Raw genomic sequence first — 19560 nt, 5'->3', positions numbered from 1 at the left:
GTGGAGCTAGAAGGAAACCCCGGGGTCATCCAGTCTGACCCCTTCCAGTGCAGGCATCTAGAATGGGGGAGTTAGAAGGAAACCCCCGGGTCATCCAGTCTGACCCCCTCCAATGCAGGGATCTAGAATGGTGGAGCTAGAAGGAAACCCCGGGGTCATCCAGTCTGACCCCTTCCAGTGCAGGCATCTAGAATGGGGGAGTTAGAAGGAAACCCCGGGTCATTCAGTCTGACCTCCTTTAATGCCGGGATCTAGAATGGGGGAGCTAGAAGGGAACCCCGGGTCATCCAGTCTGACCCCCTCCAATGCAGGGATCTAGAATGGTGGAGCTAGAAGTAAACCCCGGGGTCATCCAGTCTGACCCCTTCCAGTGCAGGCATCTAGAATGGGGGAGTTAGAAGGAACCCCCCGGGTCATCCAGTCTGACCCCCTCCAATGCAGGGATCTAGAATGGTGGAGCTAGAAGGAAACCCCGGGGTCATCCAGTCTGACCCCTTCCAGTGCAGGCATCTAGAATGGGGGAGTTAGAAGGAAACCCCGGGTCATTCAGTCTGACCTCCTTTAATGCCGGGATCTAGAATGGGGGAGCTAGAAGGGAACCCCGGGTCATCCAGTCTGACCCCCTCCAATGCAGGGATCTAGAATGGTGGAGCTAGAAGGAAACCCCGGGGTCATCCAGTCTGACCCCTTCCAGTGCAGGCATCTAGAATGGTGGAGCTAGAAGGAAACCCCGGGGTCATCCAGTCTGACCCCCTCCAATGCAGGGATCTAGAATGGGGGAGTTAGAAGGAAACCCCCGGGTCATCCAGTCTGACCCCCTTCAATGCAAGGATCTAGAATGGTGGAGCTAGAAGGAAACCCCTGGGTCATCCAGTCTGACCTCCTTTAATGCCGGGATCTAGAATGGTGGAGCTAGAAGGGACCCCCTGGGTCATCCAGTCTGACCCCCTCCAATGCAGGGATATAGAATGGGGGAGTTAGAAGGAAACCCCTGGGTCATCCAGTCTGACCTCCTTTAATGCCGGGATCTAGAATGGTGGAGCTAGAAGGGACCCCCTGGGTCATCCAGTCTGACCCCCTCCAATGCAGGGATATAGAATGGGGGAGTTAGAAGGAAACCCCCGGGTCATCCAGTCTGACCCCCTCCAATGCAGGGATATAGAATGGGGGAGCTAGAAGGGAACCCCTGGGTCATCCAGTCTGACCTCCTTTAATGCCAGGATCTAGAATGGGGGAGCTAGAAGGAAACCCCTGGGTCATCCAGTCTGACCTCCTTTAATGCCGGGATCTAGAATGGGGAAGCTAGAAGGTATCCCCCAAGGTCATCCAGTCTGACTCCAAACCTGAAACATCCCTCTCCCTTCCAGGGCTGGTCCGCCGCTCCCCCCATGGCGGCCGGATCCTGCACTCCACCTGGCTCCCTGGACGCCGCCCGGCCCGGCTTCCCCAAGGAGATCCTGCGGGCCGAGCTGGAGGGCAAGTACCTGTGCTCCGAGTGCGAGGACCTGCTCCGGCGTCCCTTCCAGGCGCAGTGTGGCCACCGCTACTGCTCTTACTGCCTGAAGAACCTGATTAGGTACCTTTTTTCGGGGGGTCCAGCCTAACCCGGGTTCATAAATAAAAAAAATACACCGGACTGGGTCAAGCGGGATAAAATATTGTATGAATAGGAAAGTTTTTTTGTATGGGTAAATCGGCGCGGGAATCTCTGCCTGGAAGGGGAAAATGGGAGCCCCGAGGGTCATCCAGTTTGACCCGCGGCAATGTGGGAGGGAGAATGGCGGCTTTCGCACTCGCTCCTGAGGCTTCCCTCTCTCCCGCAGCTCGGGGCCGCAGCCCTGTGCCGCCTGCCTCCGAGAAGGGCTGTACGAAGAGGGTGTCTCCGTCTTGGACAGCGGCTCGGTGAGTGAAAGGCGGGGACCCCCGAAAGGCAGGAATCAGATTGACGACAACTGTTACTATTCATCTAAAAATAATTCATATTTGTTGAAATGATTTATAGAAATATTTATTTGAATCTATAAATGATTTCTGGAATTATTATTCATATAGAAATAAATGATATTTATTTGAATCTATAAATGGTTTGTAGAAATAGAAATATTATCAATATAAAAATAAATGATGTTTGTTTAAATCTAGAAATGTTTTGTAGAAATATTATCAATATAAAAATAAATTATATTTATTTCAATATATAAATGATTTATAGAAATAGAAATGTGATTAATATAAAAATAAAGGTTATTTGTTTAAATCTCAAAATGGTTTGTAGAACAGCCTAGAAATAATAATAGTAGTAGTAGTAATAGTAATAGTAATAATAATAATAAGTTATTATTTTGCTGCATATTCTTTTATTCCACCCCGTTTCCTCCCATTAGCTTCCCAGAGAGCTATAAGAGGTGTTTTCTTTCTATGCTGCTTTAAAGAGAATATTATTATTATTATTATTATTATTATTATTTCTGATTGTATTCTTCTGCCAGGCTTTCCCAGATAATGCCGCCCGGCGCGAGGTGGAAAGTCTCCCAGCCGCCTGCACCCGCAAGGACTGTCCCTGGAAAGGCACCATCAAGGAATACGAGGTGAGGACTTTGCGGCAATGGGTTCAAATTCCTGCTAATTATTCTATATATATTGGTTGAAATTCCCGCATTGAAAGGGATAGTTCAATCAATGCAGAGATTTTGACCAATGAATATAGAATATTGAGCCCCAAAGGGACCCCAGGATCATCTATTCTGACCCCCTTCAATGCTGGGATTTGGACCAATAAATATAGAATATTGCTTGATTGAAATTCCTGCCTTGAAGGGGGTCAGACTAGATGACCCTGGGGTCCCTTTGGGCTCAATATTACAAAGTATAAATCAATACTAAAGTACAATAAACACTTTAGCATAAAGTACTAATACTATTAATATTAGTATTTTAGTCTAAGTGTTAGTGGTGTTGGTTTTAGTATTAATATTACTATCATTATCATTGGTGGTATTTTTAGGATGATGGTGATGATTTGTATTTTGTTGTTGTAATTATTGGTATTAGTATTACCATTATTATTATTATTATTATTATTATTATTATTATTATTAGTAGTAGCACCATTATGTATGATGGTAGCTGCTTTGGCCGGGGAGGGTGGGATATAAATAAATTTTATTATTATTATTATTAGTAGTAGTAGTAGTACTATTATGTATGATGTTAGCCACTCTGAGCCCGGCTTCGGCTGGGGAGAGTGCTATTATCAATGTTGTTGTTACTTTTACTATATTAATGCTATTATGTATGATGTTAGCCCAGGGGTCCCCAAACTAAGGTGTGTGGGCCGGATGCGGCCCAATCGCCCTCTCAATCCGGCCCGCGGACGGTCCGGGAATCACCGTGTTTTTACATGAGTAGAATGTGTGCTTTTATTTAAAATGCATCTCTGGGTTATTTGTGGGGCGTAGGCATTCGTTCATGTATTTTTTTCAAATTATACTCCAGCCCCCCGCAAGGTCTGAGGGACAGTGGACTGGCCCCCTGCTGAAAAAGTTTGCTGACCCCTGTGTTAGCCGCTCTGAGCCCGGCTTTGGCCGGAGAGGGTGGGATATAAATAAAATTTGTTGTTGTTGTAGTTGTTGTTGTTGCCGTGTCCAACATATTATTAATTTCTAATTTTGGGGTAAATAAAAAGAAACAATCCTCACTGTCCGCTCTGGTTTCCGCCAGGCTCACGACGAGGTGTGTCCCAAATTCCCGTTGACCTGCGACGGCTGCGGGAAGACGGACGTCCCGCGGGAGATGGTGAGCCGCCGTCACCTGGGGGGGGTTCCAGGGGTCATCCAGTCCAACCCTGGGGCCGGGCGCCTTTCGCCTCTGTGACCTGCCTCTTCTTTTTCCTCCTGAATAGTTCGCCGAGCACGTCCGGAGCTGTGGGAAGTGTCGGGTGCCGTGCCGCTTCCGGCCCGTCGGCTGCGGCGAGGTGGTGAGTGTGAGTCCTCCCGGCGCTGGCAGCTTCCAGGCCCGCTGTCCGCAAACCTTCCAGCTGTTACTATAATTGGCCAGTTTTGCAGACATTACTACGATTACAATGAGTACGATTGGTATTAGTGTGGTTAGGAGTGTTGGTATCGTCAGTATTAGTACGATCAGCACTGTGGTGTTGCGATGAGTATTAGTATAGTAATTAGTAGTATTGATAGTATTTGTATTATGATTGTTTTGATTGATATTAGTATTAGTTTTATTAGTATTATTGGTCTCATTAGCACCTTAGAGACCAACTGTGTTTGTTCTTGGCATGAGCTTTTGTGTGCATGCACACTTCTTCAGATACGCTTCTTCAAAGTATACACTTCTTCAGTGCGCATGCACACGAAAGCTCATACCAAGAACAAACACAGTTGGTCTCTAAGGTGCTACTGAAAAGAATTTTCTATTTTGTTTCCAATATTATTATTGTTATCATTATCATTAGCAACCTTTCTCTACCTGTCTGCCCCCCCCCGCAGGTGGAGAACCAGGGACTGCCCCTCCACGAGGCCCAGAACTTGCCGGAGCACCTCGGCCTGCTGCTGTCCTTCGCTCTGCGGCTGGCGACAGGGGGCACACGTCCCGACACCGGGGACGCCCATGAGCTTGGAGTCCCCCATCCGGCCGAAGACCCCCATTTGGTCGGGGCCCCCCATCCGGCCAAAGACCCCCATTTGCCTGGGTTCCCCCACCCGCTCACGGACCCCCCTCTCCCCCGTCCAGCGGGCAGCCCCCCCAGTTGGGGGGCCCTGGCGGGTCCCCCGTGGGAAGCCCTGGAGAGGAAGGCCTCCACCTTTGAGAAGATCGTCTGCGTCCTCAACCGCGAGGTGGAGCGGGTTGCGGCGGCGGCCGAAGAGGCGGCTCTCCACCGGCGCCGGGAGCAGGAGCGCGCCGAGGCCCTGGCCCACAAGGTTCGGGGCGTAAAAGTGGGGTGGGGGTGGGGAGCCTCTCGGCGGTTTGGGGTTGACCGGGTTCCCCCCACCCCACCCCCAGATCCGTCAGCTGGAGAGGAGCCTGGCGCTGAAGGAGACAGCCCTGGCGGAAGTGGAGGCGGCCCTGCGCTGCGCCGAAGCCGCCACCTACGACGGCGTCTTTGTGTGGAAGGTGGGCGACGTGGGCCGGAAGAGGCAGGAGGCCATGGCTGGGAGGGCGCCCGCCATTTTCTCGCCAGGTGGGTCACTCGGCCTTGCTTCCTGTTCTTCCCCTCCCTCCCTCCCTCCCTCCCTGTTTTCCTTCCTTCCGTTCTTCCTTCTTTCCTTTGTCTTCATCCCTCCCTCCCTCCCTCCCTTCTTTTCTGTCTTCTTGCTTCCTTTTCTTCTTGTCCTCTTCCCTGCTTTCCTTTTTCCTTCCTTCTTTCCTTTGTCCCTCCCTCCCTCCCTCCCTCCTTGCCTTTCTTCTTTTCTATCTTCCTTGCTTCTCCCATTCTTCTTCCTTCCTCCTTACCTCTTTTCTGACGCTTCCTCCTCATCTTCCCCCAGCCTTTTCCCTTCCTTCCTTCCCTCCCTCCCTCCCTCCGTTTTCTGCCTTCTTGCTTCCTTTTCTTCCTTTTTCCTTCCTTCTCTCCTTTGTCCCTCCCTCCCTCCTTCCCTTCCTCTCCGTCCCCCCTCTCTCCCTCCCTCCCTCCCTCCCTCCCTTCTTTTCTATCTTCCTTGCTTCTATTCTCCCATTCTTCTTCCTTCCCTCCTTCTTCCCTCCTTCCTGACGTTTTCTCCCCCTACTCTTCCCCCAGCCTTCTACACCAGCCGCTACGGTTACAAGATGTGCCTCCGTCTCTACCTCAATGGTGACGGCACCGGGCGCGGGACCCATCTCTCGCTCTTCTTCGTCCTCATGAAAGGGCCCAGTGACGCTCTCCTGAAGTGGCCCTTCAACCAGAAGGTAGGCCATTTGGTCAATCTGCTTTTTGTGCATTCCCTGTTTCCTGGATTTAAAACACACACCCCAAACTGGACTGAATCTGCTTTGCTGCGTTGCCCGTTAAGAGGATTTAAAACAAAGCCCCCAAGTGGAGTCAAACCGGACTGAATCTGGTTCCCCCATCTCCCAGGTCACCCTCATGCTCTTGGACCAAGACCACCGGGAGCACGTGATCGACGCCTTCCGCCCGGATGTCACCTCCTCCTCCTTCCAGCGTCCGACGGGCGACATGAACGTGGCCAGCGGCTGCCCGCTCTTCTGCCCCCTGGCCAAGATGGCCGCCAAGGACTCCTACGTCCGCGACGACACCCTCTTCATCAAGGCCATCGTTGACCTGGCCGGACTCTGACGCGGGCGGGACACTGTGCGGGAGGTCCAGCTACTGCACTCTCAGTCCCGCTTCCGGCTACGCCACTTCCGGTCCCGGCAACGAGAACTTCCGGAAAGGGTGGCAATGGGCGCTGAGTTCGAGGGACGTCCCCAGGCATGGAAAGGGGCGCCGCAACTCGCACCCTCTTCCCTGCTGGAGGAAGTGGACGCTTCGGAAATGGGGGGGGGCAAATTGGTCCTTTTTGGCGGGAGATTGGCAGAATAAATTCGTTGTTCGCCGTCTTTTCTCCTTCGTCCTTCATTGGAGGGATCGGTCGTCGTCGGCAATTGTCAGCCAATCAAAAGGGCCTTCCTTTTTCTTCTTCCCTCCCTCCCTCATTCTCCGTTCTTTTCTTTCTTCCTTTTTCTTTTTTCCTCGCTTCCTTTCTGCGTTTTTTCCTCCCTCCCTTTCTCCATTCTTTCCTTCCTTTTTCCTTCCTCCCTCTCTTCATTCGTTTCTTTTTTCCTGTCTTCTTTCCTTTTCTTCCGTTCCTTCCTTTTCCCTTTCCTTCCCTCCCTCTCTCCTTCCCTTTCTCCATTCATTTATTTCTTCTTCCCTTCCCTTTCATCCTTCTTCTGCTTCTGTCCCTCATTCCTCTTTTTATTTATTCCTTCTTTCCTTTGTCCCTTTCTCCCTCCTTTTCTTCGGTTTTTCTTGTTTCCTTCCTTTTCTTTCTTCCATTCTTCTTCCCTCCCTCCCTCCTTTCCATTCTTCCTGGTTTCATCATTTCCTTCCTTCCTTCCTCTTCTTCATCCTTACCTCCCTTTCCTCATTCTTCCTTCCTTGTTTCCTTCCTTTCCTTCTTTCCTTCATCCCACCCCCTTTCTCCATTCTTCCTTCCTTCATTTCTCCCTTCGTCCTTCCCTCCCTTTTCCCTTTCTTCCTTGTTTCCTTCCTTCCCTCCCTTATTTCCTTTGCCCCTACCTCCCTTTCTCCGTTCTTTCCTTCCTTCCTGGTTTTCTTCCTTTCTTCTAATCTTCCCTCCCTCCCTTCTTTTCTTCCTTCTTCCTTTCCTTTGTCCCTCCATTTCTCCTTGCTTCCTTCCTTCCCTTCGTCCCCCCTCCCCTTCTCTGTTCTTTCTTCCTTCTTTCCTTGATCCCTTCCTCCTTGTTTCCTTCCTTTTCTTTCTTCCTTGCTTCTGTTCTTCCATCCTTCTTCCCTCCCTCCTTTCCTCCCTTCCTTCTTCGTCCCTTCTTTCAAGGTGGACCTCATCCTGCCGTTCTTCTCCCCGACCCAAGAGGGAAGGAGACTTGCAGATAACCCAGATATCCCAGCAATCGGAACACTGCCTCAGACCTGGGTCACATTCACACGCGGGGCAGAAGGGGAAAGGAAAGGAATTGGGTGGGGAGCGGCTTGGACCGGATGACCCGCGGGGGTCCCCAGCTACTATTGAGAAATCCAAACCATCGTTTTGACAAAGAAGCACTCTCTCTCTCTGTCCCTTCCTTCCTTCCCCCCTCTCGTTCTTTATCTTCCTCCCTCTCTCATTCTTTCCCTCCCTCCCTTTTTCTTTCTTTCTTCCTCTCTGCCCCTCTATTCCTCCCTCCCTCGACTCACTCTCTTCCTTTTTCTTCTCTCTCTTTCCCTGTCTCTGTCTTTCCACCTTTCTTTCTTTTTCTTTCTTTCTCTTTTCCTTTGTCTCTCTCTGTCTTTCTACCTTCCTTCCTCCCTCTCGCTCTTTTCCTTTTCCAGTTTCTTTCTCTCTCTTCCTCTCCCCCTTCCTCTTTCTGTCTCTCTTCCTCCCTCCCTCTCTCTTTTTCTTTCTTTCCCGCTGTCCTCTCTCTTTCTCCCTCTCTCTTTCCCTTTCTCCCCCTCCCTCTTTCTCTCTCCCCCCTCAGCCCCCCTCTCTTTCCACTTCCCTCTTTCCATTTCCCTGTTTTTCTCCCCTTCCTCTCTTTCTTTCTTTTTCTCTTCCCCCCCTCTCTTTCTTTCTTTCTCCTTCCTTCCAAGAGGGGGAAAGGTGTGGCATCGGGGCACAGCAACCCCCTAAAGCTTGGGTGGGACCCCGACAGTCCCCAGAATTTCAACCTACAATGGTTGCCCTGTAGATCTTCTCCGTACACCCCCACCCACCCCCTGATGGTCCTCTCAGTCAACTGTCCTCATGCCGAACCCGAATCTACAGCCAGGAGAAGACATGTCTCATCAGAGCGCCTGAAGGTGGACCTCACGGCACGCTTGGCATGAGAACCCAAGCTCCAGAAGACCACCCGACGGTGGACCTCCTGGGAGACATGGCACCGTGGCAGTTGTCCAAGCAGAAAGGTGAGAATGAGGACAGCGGCTCCAAGGGAACATCTAAGAAGGTCAACCAGCAGGCTGGGGCCATTGTTCTCCTGCCAACTGTTGCCTTGTCTTATCTCTGAAGGCGTTCTACGGGACCAACCATCAGGTGGCCCTTCAGAGCTACGTTCCTCGTGCCAACCATAATCTGGTCTTATCTGGAGGGCTGAGGTCAACCATGAGATGTTCCTATGGGACAACTGATCTCATGCCAACCATAATCTGGTCTTATCTGCAGATGAACACATGGTATAAGGTCAACCATGAGAAGCTCCTTTGGAAAATAATCTGGTCTTATCTGCAGATGGATACATGATGTGAAGTCAACCATGAGATGTTCCTATGGGACAACTGACCTCATGCCAACCATAATATGGTTTTATCTGTAGGTGAACACATGGTATAAGGTCAACCATTAGAAGATCCTTTGGAGAATAATCTGGTATTATCTGGAGATGAATACCGGTACATGACGTGAAGTCAACCATGAGATGTTCCTATGGGATGACCATCCTCATGCCAACCATAATCAGATGAGCTATGGTTGACCTGATGCCCCAAGGGACCACTGTACAGTTGAAGAACGTCAACCATTGTCCTCCTGCCAGCAATCCCAGGTGTCTTATCTCCTTTGCAGGAGGTCAGCCGTGAGACTCTTCCCCTGCCAACCACAACATCTCCCAATCTCCTGGCAGGAAGCCCATGAGGATGGAGGTGGATCGGAGGTCCACCTCAACATCTCCTGCCAACCATCCCTTGGCAGGAAGCCCAGGAGGGAGGAGGTGGATCGGAAGTCCACCTTGAGGAGACGGAGGTGGGGCTGGGTGGGAGGGGGCCGCCGGGCTCTATAAAACCAGGAAGCTCTGGAGAATCCATACCCACGTCCCTTGGAGTTGCTGAGAGGTTCCTGAGAAGGAAGGAAGCCCACGTTGAAGATGAAGCTCTGCTTGCTTGCGGTGGCCCTGGCCCTCTTCTGCGCCGTACATGGCTTCTCGGACAACCCTGAAGATCAGAAGAAGGTAAGAGGTACTTCATGGGCCATTGAGGCCAAGCTGCTTTCTCCGGGGTCCCTCACCCTGTCAGATGGGCGGGGTACAAATAATAAATTATTATGATGATTATTATTATTCCCCCTTCAGGCGGAAGGAATGTGGAAGGCCTTGGGGATAAGCAGTAATGACCCAAAACTCCAGAAGCACATGGAGAAGATGACGGTTGTAGATGTCAAAGTGTCCTTCGGGAACGGAGACGCCGTGATTGAAACTCGCATCCCCCTGTAAGGAGACCTGAGGGTCATACACACCAACCCGCTCTAGAACCGGGATGGGCGGACATCCCTATTTTCACGGGGTGGGGTGTCCCTATTTTCACAGGGTGGGGTGTCCCTATTTTCACGGGATGGGGTGTCCCTCTTTTGTAATAGGAAGTCCCTATTTTCATGAGATGGGGTGTCCCTATTTAGTAATAGGAAGTCCCTATTTTCACGGGGTGGGGTGTCCCTATTTTCACGGGATAGGCTGTCCCTCTTTTGTAATAGGAAGTCCCTGTTTTCACGGGATGGGACGTCTCCATTTTCCCGGGATAAATATCGGACCTCTTTTTCTCGCCCCGCCCCCTTTTTCAACAGACCCGATGGCACCTGCAAGCCCATGAAGATAGTTTTCAAGAAAGGCGACGACGGAAAATACTACCACAAATGCAGTTCGTACCGGGACATTCCCCCCCCCCCCGGGTTTTAATGGTTCCGCCCAGTGCTGGCGGGTTCCTATTGGGCAGGATATTATTATTATTATTATTAGTAGTAGTAGTAGTAGTAGTAGTAATAATGTTTATATTTCTATGTTATTTATCAATTCCATTTATATAAATCATTTATATATTTAATTAAATATTTATTTTTATATTAGTAATCTTTACACTTATATCAATGCTAATACGAATACGAATACAAATATAATTTTGCCAGAAGCCGCTCAGAGCGGCTGGGGAAACTCAGCCAGATGGGCAGGATATTATTATTGTTATTATTAACAAGAACAACAACAAAACAACAATGTTTATATTTATATGTTATTAATCATTTCTATTTCTAGCAATCATTTATATATTTAAATAAATATCATTTTTATGTTAATAATATTTTTTCATTTCTATCAATACTAATAGAAATAGAAATATTATTTGGCCAGGGGCCACCAAAAGCAGCTGGGGAAACAGCTCGATGGACAGTCTTCTTAGTATTAAGTAATGTTAATTAATATTATATATCATACCACAATTAATAATAATATTAATTAATATTATTAATTTATGATTATTTAATATTAATAATTAATATTAATTATTATTAATATATTATTGATATGCTGGGGAAAGCCAGGCAGATGTGACGGGTTGGGCTAGACTCCCCACCACCTCACTGTCCTTTCCCCCACTCCCCTCCAGGATTCGGCGAGAAGACGGTGGATGTCGTGGAGACGGACGGCGAGAACTATGCCATCGTCGACATAACCATCGTCCGCGACGGCCAGGCCTACCAGACCTCCACCCTGTATGGTAAGCCCTGCAAGGAGAGAGTCTACCTGAGGCCGCCTTAGGATTGGGATGTCTTTCCTCTGTTTCCCTTATCAAATGCTATTATTATTATTATTATTATTAGTCTCTTAGAGGAAAAGATCATTTGAGTAAGAAGGCTCATTGGTTTTTAGTCATTATTATTATTATTATCATGAAAGCTAACTTGAAGAATCCTAAGAGGTCTTATGAGTTTTTAGTCGTTGTTATTATTATTATTGTTATTTTTCATTTATACCCATCCTCAGGTTCCCTTATATATTATTATTATTATTATTATTATTATTATTATTATTATTATTAATCTCTTGGAGGAAAAGATCATTTTAAGAATCCTAAGAATAATCCTAAGAAGTCTCATGAGTTTTTAGTCATTATTATTATTATTATTATTATTATTATTATTATTATTTTATTTCATTTATACCCATCCTCTGGTTTCATCATTATTATTATTATTATTATTAGTCTCTTAGAGGAAAAGGTCATTTGAGGAATCCTAAGATGATGATGATGACACTATGCTGATTTAATAACACTATTGAGGACTAATAACTATACTGATTTAATAACAGTAGCGACGACGACTACTACTACTACTACTAATAATAATTGTTATTTTCCAGTCCGGGATACGGAATCAGTGGCGGTCTCTTTGGTTGAACAGTTTAAGCAGCGCAGTGAAGAGAAGGGCTACTCTCCGGACCAGACCAAGATCTTGCCCAAAGGAAGTAAGTTGTCTGAGAATGTCCTCCAAGGGTCGAGTTGGGATCCCAGAGGGTCATCCAGTCCAACCGGCTGCCCGGCAATAACCGCCTTTCTTCTCTTTCCACAGCTGCCTGCTAAAAAGAAGCCGTGAGTTTCCTGAAGGCTTGAATTCAATTTTGGGCCCAGGTCTATCTTGGTGGGGAAATCTCAAGTCTATCTTGTGGGACGTCTTCCAGGTCTAGCTTGGTGGACGTCTCCCAGGTCTAGCTTGGTGGACGTCTCCCAGGTCTAGCTTGGTGGACATCTCCCAGGTCTAGCTTGGTGGACATCTCCCAGGTCCACCTTGGTGGGCACCTGCACCCAAGTCTACTCCCTGGCTTGGGAGCAGATGACTGGCTCCAAGAGGAAGCATCTCAAGTACTTGAGATGGGGAGAAACACAAACAATGGACCTCCGTGGATCACCCCCACGGATCTCCAGACGTCTCCTCTGACCAGGGATGGAGCATGGGATGGAGAGGGAGAGGAGGCCATTGGTCAGAGAACCTCGGGCCGATGGCAACCATAGTTCCGAGCGCCGAGCAGGACCAGCAGGTTGGAAATTTCACCTTGCCATCTCCTTCTCTTCTAGGAGTAAGAAGAACACCAGTGGGAACATCTCTATGGTCCTTTGAGGTTTCCTCGTTCTCCTAATAAATAGATTCAGAAACTGCAATTTCCCGTTTCTGGTCTCTTTTGTATCCGGAGTGAAAACTCCCGGGGGGGGGGAGATATATCATTTGCAAATTATTTTTTGTAATTTTGTAATTATTTAAAATTATTATTATTATTTTATTATTATTTAAATATATATATCAAATTATATATTGCAATTTTTAAATCCATAATTTCAATATTTGAATATTTAGTTCTTGATCTAGCCCCATGTTATTGGTTATGGATGTTCCATGTTCTGGTTCATAAATCCAGCCCCACATTATTGATTATAAATCCAGCCCCCTGTTATTGGTTATCGATCCAGCCCCGCATTCTTGGGTTATTGATCCGGCCCCACCTTATTGGTTATCAAACCAGCCCTGCTTTCCATAGACTGCCCCGCCTCCGAAGATGCCATAAAGGTAGTAGCTCACAGGGGGGGGGAAGACCCTGGGATCCCTTCCCTGAAGAGCTGGAATTCTGGGGGTTGGCCTAATGACTCCTGGGGGGCCCCCAGTCCCATTGCTCCTCCTCGGACTCGCCCAATCCCGAAAGGGGCACACTCTGTACACAGCACTCCGGAAGGGGCACCCATGGTTCTTTGGGGCGCAAACCCTAGCACCCGCTCCCTCAAAACCTCTGAGCTTCAGGAATATATATCTATTTATTGAGAGCATTCACAAGAACAGGACAAGGGTGACAAGCAGAAGGAAGCGGGTGCCCTAAAGCCTCTCTTGAGGCGGGGTTGGTCTAGATGACAGCCGGGGGTCCCATTCCACAACTTCCTGCATCCGGAACAATAGCCAAGCCCCCTTTTCCCCATAGAGGACTGAAATCCTAGACGGCCTTTCCCCATCGGAACGTGTCGAACCCTGGCAAGATTCTGAGTGCAAGTAATGCTTTCCACAAAATCGGGTTCAAACAGACCCCACCCACCTTGGTTGCGTCGGCCATCTTGGGACATTGGCCCCCCAAACTGCTCTGCCCTCCTTTTGTCCCCTCCGCCCCAAATCCTGGCCCAGGGTGCCATGCACGGGCCGAAATGGGCGGCCACCAGGGAAATGGCACGTGCCCCACATCCCAGGAAGCCGCTGGAGGCGGAGGGCCTGTTGGCTGTGCCAATTCCCCCCCTCCCCCCGTTTGCCCAAGGGACCCCAAATAGTCCAATGATGGAGCTCCGTTGGGTGGTGCCCGGAAAGAGTCCGATGACGGTGCCCAGAAACAGTCCGACGACAGCGCCCTGTAGGGTGGTGTCTGGAAATGGATGACGGAGCCCCGTTGGGCGGTGCCCGGAAATTGATCACAGAGCCCTGTTGAGCGGCGCCTGGAAATCAACGATGGAGCCCCGTTGGGCGGTCCCCGGAAATCCTCCAACGACGGTGCCTGAAAATTGTCCAACGACGGAGCCCCGAAACAGTCCAATGAAGGAGCCCCGTTGGACATTTCCCGGAAATCGACGACAGAGCCCTGTTGGGTGGCGCCTGGAAATCGTCTGACGATGGAGCCCCTCTTCGTCCTCTTAATCCAACGGTCGATGGGCAATCCCGGGAGAACGTCTACGGGACAAGGACAGGCGTGGGCATCACATGACGGCGCAGGAGGAGACGGGGTTGCGGACGCGGCAGGCGCAGGCGGCACCGCAGTACTGCCGGAAGCTCTGGTAGCAGCCGCGGTCAGCCTCGGCGCCCCACGGTGAGGCTCCAGCGGCGGAGAGTCCGGTGGTGGAGAGTCCCTCGGCGGGTAGACGGGCCAGGATGCGGGCGTTGACGGCCAGGGCGGCCAGGCCGTAGTCGGTGAAGAGGACCGTCTCGCGCTTGCAGGAGGGGCAGGAGATGAACTTGTACTTGGGGCAGGACTCGTAGAGGATCTGCAGGCATTCCTCGCACACGGAGTGGAGGCAGGAGAGGAGGCGGGGCCGCTTGTGGGTGTAGTTGTAGGCGTGGCCGCAGGTGGGGCACTCGAGGGGCTCGGCGGGTGGCGAGGCGGGCAGAGCGTACTGGTTGGCAATCACCTCGCCCGGTGCCGGGTAGAAGGCCGGGGCCGACGGGGCACCCGGCTTGGGGTCGAGCGGGGCCAGCTCCCCACAGGCCTGGTTGGCGATGACCTCGCCGGGGGGCCAGGCACCCCGGTAGCGGGGCGGGCGCTCCGGCCGGGCCACCTTCACGGCCTCCATCTTGAGGAGGACCTGCGGGCCCTTCAGGCAGGTCAGGAGGAAGGCCTTGACATGGCTACTGTCGGGGGGCAGCGGCGGGGCGGGCTTTGAAGCGGGCGCGATGGCGCATCCTGGGGGCGGGGCGGAGGGGATGGCGCTGCGCAGGGCGGGCGGTGGCCTACAGGGCGGTCGGGGCGGCCAGGAGGGAGGACCTGCAGGCAAATCACAGAGAGGGGGTTGCTAGAGCTCGTCCCCCCCCCCACCATAGAGTTATAGAATCCTAGAGGGGATTTTTCATGCAAGGGAAGCTTATTTTGTCTCCCCCCCCCCATTATTTTTACCTGCTCACATTTCCACAGAGCTATGGAAACTTAGAGTGGATTTTTTCATGCAAGTAAACCTTAATTTTTCTTTTTCTTTTTTAAACAACATGCATTTCCATAGAGTTCTAGAATCCTAGAGGGGATTTTTCATGGAAGGAAAACTTATTTCGTCCTTTTTTTACGACATACATTTCCATAGAGTTCTAGAACCCAAAGAGGATTTTTAATGCAAGGAAACCTTATTTTGTTCCTTTTTTACGACACGCATTTCCATACAGTTCTAGAATCCTAGAGTGGATTTTTCATGCAAGGAAACCTTATTGCGTTCCCCTTTTTTATGGCATGCATTTCCATAGAGTTCTAGAATCCTAGAGCCGATTCCCCCCCCCCCAAATTCAAGTAAACCTTATTTTTCCTTTTTACAAAAATGCATTTCCATAGAGATCTAGACACACATTTCCATAGAGTTCTAGAATCCTAGAGCAGAATTTTCCATGCAAGTGAATCTTATTTTTTCCATTTTTTCGATATGCATTTCCATCGAGTTCTAGAACCCTAGAGTGGACTTTTGCCTCTCTCATGCAAGTAAACCTTATTGTTTTACATTTTTTGTACGACACGCTTTTCAATAGAGTTCTAGAACCCTACCGCAGATTCCCCCCAATGCAAGTAAACCTTATTTTTCCCTCCTTCCTTCCTTCCTTCCTTTACTACAAAAATGCATTTCCAGAGTTCTAGGATCCTAGGGTGGATTTTTCATGCCAGTAAACCTTACTTTTCTTCCTTTTTTACGACATGCTTTTCTATAGAGTTCTACAAACCTAGAGTGGATTTTTATGCAAGTGAACCTTATTTTTTTTGTTTTTTTATAACATGGATTTCCATAGAGTTCTAGAAACCTAGAGGGGATTTTTCATGCAAGTGAACCTTATTTTTTCCCTTTTTGCAACATGCGTTTCCATAGAGTTCTAGAATCCTAGAGCGGATCCCCCTCCCCATGCAATTAAACCTTATTTCTTTCTCTGAAGTCTCTCAGCCCCACTCACCTCACAGAGTGTTTGTTGGGAAAGGAGATTGTAAGATGCTTTGAGAGTCCTTTGGGTAGTGATAAAGCGGGATATCAAATCCAAACTCTTCTTCTTCTTCTTCTTCTTCTTCTTCTTCTTCTTCTTCTATGCATTGAATTGCATTGTATCTTGGCCAGATACTGGAAAATAAAAGACCTTGATAAGAAAATTTAATAAAAGATATTTATGAGTGTTAATTTTATTCTACAGCAATTTCACCCCCTTACCTTACCTGACTATATGGTATTGTATTGTATTCTACTGCATTTTACTGTATCGTATTTTACTAGGTTAATTATTGGTTTGACTGCATTGTATTTTACTATGTAATATTTTACTAGATGCATTATATATTTTACTCTGGGCAAAAACAATAGAAAATATTCCTTCCAGTCGCACCTTAGAGACCAACTCAGTTTGTTATTGGTTATGAGCTTCCGTGTGCATGGACACTTCATCAGATACAGTGCTAATAATACTAATAAGCTCACACCAAGGACAAACATAGTTTTTCTCAAAGGTGAAACTGGAAGGAATTTTTTAAATTTTGTTTCGACTATGGCAGACCAACATGGCAACCTACCTGTAACTATATATTTAAATGTACATTAATTTTCTATATTTCATTAAATCAATTAAATATTTTAGTTAAGTAATATTAATAATAAATAAACAAATAAATAATCGATATATACAATGTGGTATTGTATTTCACTATATTATATCAATTATAATAGATTTATGAATCACTTTTTAAAAATATTAATTATATACATGTATTGTATGTCATTTTGTTACCTGAATCTGCCTTGGGGGGCGGGTGAGGATACAGAAAGGAACAGGATATTGGAGGCACTGCATATGCATATATTCACACACACACACACACACACATATATATATATATATATAAAATCTCAAATTGGAAGGGACCCAGAAAGGCTGGAATCATTTGTTAACATGATTATTATTTTCAACAATATACCCAATGCAAATGATATCTGTATAAGCTACCAGGAATAGAAGATTTTTTTTAAAAAAAAATCTAATCTCTATAAAATAGAGATTACAAATAAAAGTTAAATATTTTTCTTATTAATATTTTCTTATTTTATTGCCGGTCATTTTATTTGCAAGGAGACTCATCCAAAACTTTTATTATATTTTTTTATAATGTACCAGATATATTTTTTTAATTAAAACAGTATTTTTTAGATCTTTTAAAATATATTTTTTAACTATTTATGTTGTTGTTGTTCTTGTTGTTGTCACCAGCGATGTTTTTTTTTTGTTTAGACATCCACAATAAAATATTTATATTAAAATAATATTATTTCTTATTTCTTTTATTCATTTGCATAATACTCTTTTAAACATTTTATTTAAATATTGATATTTACATATAATTTTTGTAAAAACATATTTTTATTTATTTCATTCATTCCTGGCCACATTCCATTTGCATCAATACTCTTTTAAATACTTTATATTTAAACATTTTATTTTCCCCCCTGCTCTTTTTTAAAATTCTGATTGCTTTCATTCATTCCTGGCCACATTCCGTTTGCATCAATTCTCTCTTCAATATTTTATTTCCATTTCTATTTAAGTAGATAGATAGACAGCGCCCAACTGGAGGCCCAAGTTTCAGAGGACCCTGGTTGACACCTCCCAGTCAATCAAACTGGGAATTAATTTTGAGGATTCAGAGGGTGGTGCTAGGTGACTATCGGTGTCCCGTCAATCAAACTGGGAATAAATATTCAAGATTCGGAGGGTGGGGCTAAGAGACCATCGGTGTCCCATCAATCACCCTAGGCCTCCCCTGTCAATCATTCCCTGAATCCACCATAACTTGGGGTCAGTCTGGATGATCCGGAGGGGTCCCTTCCCTTCCCACCAATCAGAGGCCTTCTCACCTTTCCGGGTCTGAGAGGCGATGGTGGCACCTCTTTCCCTCCAGGCGATCCGGAAGCTTCCAGAAGAGGCGGCGGGGGGGTCGTTGGGTTGGGAGGGGGGTTCCCTTACCGGCGATCCGATTGGATGAGAAGGCCGGGGGTGGCAGCAGCGAGGCGCCTTGGCGACGATACTCCGGCCCAAAGGGGTACCCGGGATGCAGATAGAGATGAAGGATGCTGCGGAAGGCCGGTGTTTCAGGTGGGGTGGGGGTGTTTGTCCCTCCCGTCAATCTTCCTGCTTGGAGAGGGTGACCCCCCCCTCCCCCCTAAAAAAGCTGCGCCCAATTGATTGATTGATTGATGAATGACAGGCCCAATCCGGATGCGGGAAAGGATGCTAAGAGTGGTACCCAGGGTCCGGCAGCCCTGTCAATCTCGTTGGTCGAAGAGGGGGAAAGGAGGCGGGCTTCGGGAGGGAAGCGGTACCCGGAGGATGCGGGGATGCAGGGGGCGGGCCTTCCTGTGGAGGGGGGCGGGTGGAGGAGGGAAAGATGCTCCAAGGAGGGAGGAGGAGGAAGAGGAGGGGGTGGGGGGAGGATGGAGAGGAAAAAGACCTCTCAGAAGAGCAATTGGTACCCAGGGAGGATGGAGGAAGAGGATGGAGAGGCGGAGAGATTTTCCCCTGGAGGAGAGCAATTGGTACTCAGAGAGAAAGAGGATGGAGAGGCAGAGGGATTTTCCACTGGAGAAGAGCAATTGGTACCAAGGGAGAAGGGGGGGAAGAGGGTGAGAAGCCCAGGGATTTCACCCCCCCCCAGGAAAACGATGCTCCGAGGAGAGCAATTGGTACCCAGGGAGGAATGAGGAAGTTGCAGAGGTCAAGGTATTCTGGGGAGGGAAGAAGGATGCTCCGAGGTATGAGATAGGTAAACAAGGAGAAAGATGGGGAAGGATGGAGGAGGAGGGGGGGGGAGAGGTCAAGGGATTCTTTTCCGGGAGGAAAAAAGATGTTCTGAGGAGAGCAAGAAGAAAGGGATGGAGGAGAAGAGGATGGAGAGGCTGAGAGGGATCTTTATTCGGATGCTCTGAGGAATTGGTACCAAGGGAGTAAGGAGGAAGAGGATGGAGAGGAGAGCAATTGGTACCCAGGTGGGAGGGAGGAAGATGGAGAGGCCAACGGATTCTTTTCCTGGAGGAAAAGGATGCTCCATGATTGGTACCGAGGGAAGAGGAGCAAGAGGGCAAGGGGGGTACCCAAAAGGAGGAGGGATGGAGAGGCTGAGGGATTTTTATCCTGGAGGAATTGGTACCCAGGGAGGAGGGAGAAAGATGGAGAGGTCAAGGGATTTCCCCCCATGATGCTCCAAGGAAAGCAATTGGTACCCAGGGAGGAGCAGCAAGAGGTCAAGGGAATTCCCACCCCCACCCCGAAAAAATATGCTCCAAGGAGTGCGATTGGTATTTGAAGGGATGGAGGAAGAGGATGGAGAGGTCAAAGAATTTTTTTCCAGGGGAAGGAGCATGGTACCCCAAAAGGAGGAGGGAGA

General features: G+C 48.2%; 3 protein-coding genes across 4 annotated transcripts; 2 read left to right on the top strand and 1 right to left on the bottom strand.

Moving 5' to 3' along the window:
* Positions 1 to 1372: 1372 nt before the first annotated feature.
* On the top strand, positions 1373 to 6500 carry TRAF2 (TNF receptor associated factor 2). Its single transcript, XM_033137549.1, has 9 exons — positions 1373 to 1576; positions 1824 to 1902; positions 2490 to 2588; positions 3721 to 3795; positions 3902 to 3976; positions 4503 to 4934; positions 5017 to 5194; positions 5753 to 5901; positions 6071 to 6500. The coding sequence occupies exons 1-9, from the start codon at positions 1389 to 1391 to the stop codon at positions 6287 to 6289; spliced, it is 1494 nt and encodes a 497-aa protein (XP_032993440.1). The 5' UTR covers positions 1373 to 1388; the 3' UTR covers positions 6290 to 6500.
* Positions 6501 to 9459: 2959 nt separating this feature from the next.
* On the top strand, positions 9460 to 12592 carry LOC117040156 (extracellular fatty acid-binding protein-like). Of its 2 annotated transcripts, XM_033137751.1 has the most exons (7): positions 9461 to 9615; positions 9736 to 9872; positions 10224 to 10297; positions 11042 to 11152; positions 11797 to 11901; positions 12006 to 12025; positions 12509 to 12592. In XM_033137751.1, exons 1-6 carry the CDS (start codon positions 9532 to 9534, stop codon positions 12014 to 12016), a joined length of 522 nt encoding a protein of 173 aa, XP_032993642.1. In that variant the 5' UTR covers positions 9461 to 9531; the 3' UTR covers positions 12017 to 12025; positions 12509 to 12592. The 2 variants fall into 2 exon arrangements, with proteins under 2 accessions (XP_032993643.1, XP_032993642.1); XM_033137752.1 differs by lacking the exon at positions 12509 to 12592 and having other exon boundaries at positions 9460 to 9615; positions 12006 to 12026.
* A 560-nt stretch (positions 12593 to 13152) lies between these two features.
* On the bottom strand, positions 13153 to 15481 carry RNF208 (ring finger protein 208). The gene is made up of 2 exons (XM_033138200.1): positions 15472 to 15481; positions 13153 to 14937 (listed from the first exon to the last, which is right to left on the bottom strand). The coding sequence occupies exons 1-2, from the start codon at positions 15479 to 15481 to the stop codon at positions 14156 to 14158; spliced, it is 792 nt and encodes a 263-aa protein (XP_032994091.1). The 3' UTR covers positions 13153 to 14155.
* Between the last annotated feature and the right edge of the window lie 4079 nt (positions 15482 to 19560).

This window comes from Lacerta agilis, chromosome Z (assembly GCF_009819535.1).
Source record: "Lacerta agilis isolate rLacAgi1 chromosome Z, rLacAgi1.pri, whole genome shotgun sequence".
Classification (NCBI taxonomy): domain Eukaryota; kingdom Metazoa; phylum Chordata; class Lepidosauria; order Squamata; family Lacertidae; genus Lacerta; species Lacerta agilis.
The sequence above is the reverse complement of the archived record's forward strand: the minus strand, read 5'-3'. Positions and strand labels throughout refer to the sequence as shown.